The sequence below is a fragment of the Falco cherrug genome, chromosome 19 (genome assembly GCF_023634085.1).
Source record: "Falco cherrug isolate bFalChe1 chromosome 19, bFalChe1.pri, whole genome shotgun sequence".
NCBI classification, from domain to species: domain Eukaryota; kingdom Metazoa; phylum Chordata; class Aves; order Falconiformes; family Falconidae; genus Falco; species Falco cherrug.
In genome coordinates this window covers 977,045-983,241 of record NC_073715.1, presented here as the reverse complement: position 1 = coordinate 983,241, position 6,197 = coordinate 977,045, and the positions used below count along the sequence as shown (strand labels likewise).

The 6,197-nt window shown below is 53.9% G+C and overlaps 1 protein-coding gene across 1 annotated transcript; it reads left to right on the top strand.

Moving 5' to 3' along the window:
• Window positions 1–4,041: 4,041 nt before the first annotated feature.
• LOC129734252 (olfactory receptor 14C36-like) lies at window positions 4,042–5,022 on the top strand. The gene has a single exon (XM_055696944.1). It carries the CDS (start codon window positions 4,087–4,089, stop codon window positions 5,020–5,022), a length of 936 nt encoding a protein of 311 aa, XP_055552919.1. The 5' UTR covers window positions 4,042–4,086.
• Window positions 5,023–6,197: the final 1,175 nt, after the last annotated feature.

Sequence of the window (6,197 nt, the reverse complement as noted above, 5' to 3'; positions counted from 1 at the left end):
TGGATTGCTCTCCTTAGGGACATCTCATTTCACCTTCACAGTGACCTCTGCCCACCACCCCAGCATGCTCTGCAGCAAAATATTTTGCTTGCGTGTGACCTTGGACACTTGGTACCCATTATTATTTTTGTAGTTACATGTCTGAGCTTGGCCCAGGTGACACAGGTGTGGTTCAGGGTAACTGCTCTGAAATAACCTAAATCAGGGAGAGGAAGGGGAAAAGTCTTATTTAAGCAGCATGAGGAAGCCTTCGGATCAATAACCTCACATCTTCTTGGGGAATTTAGAGATCCTGTGGGTTTACATGGCAAGGGTTTGGGAGTGGTTTGGAGGTGTTTGTAGGGCTGGCAGAGGTGAGAAGAGATCAAGAGCTGACTCCATGACCATAACAGCGACTTTCATTTGACTCCAAAATGGACCAGCCCCTGCCCAAACCTGAGCCAATAAGCAATCGCAGTGGCACCTCTGTGATACCCTATGGCAGAAAGGACAAAGCAGAAAGGGAGAGGAGTGAGAATGATGTGAGAGAACAACCCTACAGACATCAAGGTGAGTGAAGAAGGAGGGGAGCAGCGAGACAGAGGCTTGGTGGGATCCTGCAAGCCAGTGGTCAAGTAACCACCTACTGACAGTCACAGGGCAGCACAGTGACAATGCTCCTTTATGTGTCTGTAGGTTTACTGTTTACATCAGTATTCTAGCACAGCTGCCAGATGGGCCAACAGCTGTGATGCTCCCCTGGATCTGAAACCCTGCATCATTCGTGTCCACCTTGGTACTAGGAGCAAAGCAATGGTGGAGTCTCGTCTCCCAGGGGCAGTGAGGCAGGAGAGCAGCAGAGTGCAGCCCCCAGGTCATACACTGGCAGGCTGTGGCCTGTGCAGAAGGAGGGAACACTCCTTCGGGTGCCCTGGAATTGCCTCACCGGTCTAAACCGCGTGGTGGATGCCTGGGCTGTTGGAGGCTGCTGTCCTTGCCGAGCAGCTGTGCTGAGCTCTGCCACCTGCCTTGGCACTTGGTTCCCTCAGGGTCACAGCTCTGTCTGCAACAGGACGGGCTGCAGCTGCCTCTGCGTGGGCCCCTGGCTGAGGGCACTGCTGCACATCTGGGCTGAAGCCCCCCAGCTGTGGCACCAGCCCAGCTCTGCCTGGCCATAAGGCAACCTGGTACCAAGTGTCCCCGAGCCCGTGGGTGCAAAGGCTTTGCTTCAGAGCAGAGACATGGCCTGGGCAAAGGAGAGCTGAGTCTTGAGCCCTCGGACTGTGCAATGAAGTGCTGAAATGGGCTCTGCAGGGCTTACTGAAGCACTGAAGACATCCTCCCTGCCCCTGCCTGCAGAACCACCAGACACACATACACACACGCTCTTTTAGGAGTACTTGGATCCTTTGCTGCAGTTTTCCTGGTGTCCTCTCTAGTAATGGGTTAACAAAAGTTGATACTCCTGCAGAAAACTTTTTCTAGTAAGGGAATTGCCACTGCTGGAAATAAGTGTGTCCCCCCAGGTGAGGCAAGGCCCATGAGGGATTGCCTCATCCTGCTGCCCAGCAGGTTCCCCTGCAGCCCCAGGGACACCTGGAGGGAGCCCAGAGGGGCAGAGGAGGGAGGCAGGGAGAGCTCAAAAGCAGCCCTTGGTGGGGGGCTGCTGAGAGCTCCCTGCTGGAGAAATCTGCAGAGCCCTGGAGCCGGTAAGTGTGTGGCTGCAGGGCAATGCCTCTGCAGTTCCTAGCCGGGTCTGCAGCAGCTGGGGCCCCCCCAGCCTGTGGGACCGTGTGGGAGCCTTTTGCTGTGGAGGAGGCCAGTGTGCTGCAGAGCAGGGCTTCCCTGCTGCAGCGTGGGAGGGCCAGGGCATGTGGGCTGCCTTGTGCCAGGGCCGGCTGCAGGGCTGTGAAGGTGGCTGTGCAGGCAGGGGTGCCCAGGGCTGTCCTTGCCAGCAGGGTCCCTGCAGCCCAGGGGGCTGTGTGCTGGGGCAGGGGCTCTGCCGCCTGCCAGGGGCAGCTCTCAGCCTGCCGGGGGGCTCCCGAGCAGCTGTGGCAAAAAACTGTGGGTTCAAGGAATGACCCCCACACAAGGAAGTGCTTATCTCTTAATAAGAGGCTGTTGTGTGCTTCAGGGCTGCTCACAGATTCAGCTCACTGCCAGAATATTTTCCATTGGTGGTTTCAAAAAGAAGTACAAAGCAAGGTTAATATAAAGGTAAAGTACTTTTTTGAGTCTCTGTTTTTAGTTTTTTACTCTATGGGAATGCGATGGAATACATGATAAAGGAGTTCTTAATAAGGACAAGTCCCCTAGACTCCTGGATTGTAACTTTGAAATATCAGAGGGTTTTATTTGAGTCTTCCTATGTGCATTCAGTCACTCCTTTCCCACGGACAAAAGGAGCTCTGCCTTTGCTGGATCCACCAGGCTCAGTCTCACCTGACCATTATTCTACCTGCAAACAAGTAACCTGTACCCAGCCAGTGCCCTGCAGACAGGCAGCTTTGTGTAGGGCCAGAGCACAGAGGTTGTGATGGGATCTGTGAGCACTGACGGGGAAAGACCTGGCACAGGGAGATACCTCCCACAAGGAAAATCTCCTGGCAGAAGCGATATGATCAGGGACTGATAGGAAACTTCAGACAGAATTGTTGTGGAAGGGAGAATCAGAAAGCTCTCTCTGACCATGTGCAGTGCAGACCCCTTTCTCTGAGGCATCCCCCTGGCCTGCTCTCCCCCCAGCAAAGCCTCTGCCCTCAGGGCTGGGGGTCCCGAGGCGTGAGCCACCCCCTCTGCAGCCAGAGCTCCAGCAGAGCCGCGGTGCAGCTCTGCAGCCACGTGCCCCGGTCCCTCTGCAGAGCACAGGGGCTGAGAGCAGCTGCCTGGCAGTGTTGGTGTGTGGGAGGTGGCGAGCAGAGCTGGGCAAGGGCAACGCTGCCCTCAGTGCCTGGCTCGCTCGCCCTGGACACTCTTACCTAGACCATCAGTGCAATTTTACTTCTTTCTCTGCCGTTTTGGGTTAGTTTTATTCTCTAGCTCTTGCTGTCAGGCTCTCTGGGGATGGGTGTTTCAGCTGCAGAGTCACACTCTGACCTTGTGGGTCCTCTCCTGCAGGTGTGTCCATGGGAACAAGTGTCCCAGCTTTCCTCTCAGCTGTGGGGCTGTGGGCAATGCCCTATGTGGGGCTGGGCAATGGGCTGGTTCTCCCTGAACCTGATGCTCTTGTTAGGGCACTTGGCTACCTCCTTGAAGTTCCCTTCCAAGCAGCGAGTTGCCCTCCAGAGTGGAAACCTGTCCCCTCGCACCCATTAGTGATCTGAAAGCCCCACATAGAAGCGTAGAGTTTCTGTGATGGAGAAAACACTGTTGGGGTGGGTGAAATGAGCTGTGTATCCTTTGCTGTGGGTGGGATGCTGAGTTCTGATGAAAGTCTACAACCTTTACTGGTCTGTGGTGGGTCAGTCCGTTCTCAGCAGTGCCTTGTGGTATTTCAGGGTAACATGGGAGTGTGGCCACCATTCATCTCAGGAAGGTGCAAGCCCATAGAAACTGGGAACCAGAAGGACAGACCGCCTCCCCTCACTGGGCACTCACCCACAGGCAATCCTCTTGCCTCACAGACCTCACTCTGTTCCACCGGAGGGCAGCAAAAATGCTCTGCTTTTCTGACATCTGAAAATACTCAACAGGAGAGATGGGGGGGAGCTGTGAAAAAAACTAAAGCTCTCTTACAATGCCTTCACCCTTCCCGTTCCTTAGCACTGGCGCTGCAGACGCTGACCAGCCCTTCTGCGTTGGCACTGGTTTCAGAGGACAAAAGTTAAACACCAGGACTGGTCCCTGCCCCCACCCACTGCTGCAGAGTGGGGCTGGCTGGTCAAGAGCCCGTGGGCAGATGCCCTGCTCTTCATCACCCACACGGCCAGCACCAAGCAGGGCTGCAGCCACACAGCTGCAGGAAGGTCTCCGAGAAAAGAGAGGGATGTCTGTGTGTGACGGGGGGATGGTCTGTGGGAAATGGCTTTGATTTTGCTTGCAGAAGTCTCCCCTAAATTATCACTGTCTTTTTCTCCTGTGACAGGACCATATGCCCAGAGGCAGCACATGTCCAACAGCAGCTCCATCACCCAGTTCCTCCTCCTGGCATTGGCAGACACGCGGGAGCTGCAGCTCTTGCACTTCTGGCTCTCCCTGGGCATCTACCTGGCTGCCCTCATGGCCAATGGCCTCATCATCACCACCATAGTGTGCGACCACCACCTGCACACCCCCATGTACTTCTTCCTCCTCAACCTCTCCCTCCTCGACGTAGGCTCCATCTCCACCACTCTCCCCAAAGCCATGGCCAACTCCCTCTGGGACACCAGGGACATCTCCTACTCAGGATGTGCTGCACAGCTCTTCCTGATTGTCTTTTTCCTTTCAGCAGAGTGTTCTCTCCTCACCGTCATGGCCTATGACCGCTACGTGGCCATCTGCCAGCCCCTGCACTACGGGACCCTGCTGGGCAGCAGAGCTTGTGTCCACATGGCAGCAGCTGCCTGGGCCAGTGGGTTTCTCTATGCTGTGCTGCACACGGCCAATACACTGTCACTGCCGCTCTGCCAAGGCAATGCCCTGGGACAGGTCTTCTGTGAAATCCCACAGATCCTCAAGCTCTCCTGCTCACACACCTACCTCAGGGAAGTGGGGCTTATTGTGATTAGTTCCTGTTTAGTCTGTGGATGTTTTGTTTTCATTGTTCTGTCCTATGTGCAGATCTTCAGGGCTGTGCTGAGGATCCCCTCTGAGCAGGGACGGCACAAAGCCTTTTCCACGTGCCTCCCTCACCTGGCTGTGGTCTCCCTCTTTCTCAGCACTGGCATGTTTGCCCACCTGAAGCCCCCCTCCATGTCCTCCCCATCCCTGGACCTGGTGGTGGCAGTTCTGTACTTGGTGGTGCCTCCAGCAGTGAACCCCCTCATCTACAGCATGAGGAACCAGGAGCTGAAGGACGCACTGAAGAAGCTGATGCAGTCAGGTGTCTCTCAGCAGCACTGAACTGCCTGAATCTCCTCACAAGGCATTTGCAGGTCATCTCTGGAACATCCTGTGCATTTAGCATTTAATCTGTGACAATCCTGTTTGTTTTGCAATGCCTGCATGGAGTCCACTTCCTCAAAGGAATGAACCTAGCCTGTTTGACCCAGAGGCCTTTATACGTGTGCTTTGGGGGATGGTGCAGCTGGACTCCTGTGTCACATCTATGTAATAAAAGAGTTTTTTCCCAGTACTGATATCTGGGAAGTGCCTGGTAGAGGAAAATACCAGTGTAGATTTAAGCTGGGTGAGTCTGCATGGTGTGGGCACACAGCAGGTCGGGGCACACAGCAGGTGTGCAGATCTAGAGGTCATGGTGAAGGAACCAAGGCAATTAAGGAGAAGGACTGAGGGGCCTGCTCTGTGCCATATCCCCTGGACACACCACGCAAGCTGCCCCAGATTCCCCAAGAGGTCCCTAACACCACTCCTTTCCCTTCTTTGTCTTACACCCCAGCCCCCATCAGGAACATCTGTTGCATGGTCACCTCTGTCCTACTCCAGGGCTCAGTGAGACCCTGATCCATTCCTATTTTAAATGTAAAGGCAGCCACTTTCAATATAAAGGCAGCCTTGTTCGCACTGACACTTGTTACACACAAGTCCCATAGCTCTTGTCACAGTTGGTGTGGTGATGCAAGTCGAGACAGACTCAAAACCACTGTATATGCGTGGGTGAGTTCAGGCAATATGGCTAAAATGGCATTTATTGTTTTAACATATTGCTTATATATCTTAGACAGTACATGTGTCAGATGCTGATAGGCTTTATGTCTTCTCCTTGCTTGCTGTTTGCTGTTGCTGTAGGCGCCCGTATGCTGCGGTTTTAAGTTCTGGTTTTTTCACATCCCGTTTACATGCCTGACATTTTTGTAGATGTCTTAAAGGTACGCGACTAAGCCTTCAAAGTCAACTAACTCATTAGCAGACCGACTGCAGACCCCAACAATTCCCCTATTTTGTTTTTGAACAGCTGTGTGCTGTTTGCGGCAGGTGTGCTGTGCGCTGCAGGGCCCTTGGCAAATACGACACAAACTAGGCAATAGCAAACAAACAATACCACCAACTGAGTGAATTGATGCCAAAAAACCCCTGACAGTTTCTCAGGTTTTGGTAACATGTTGCTGCAATGTGGC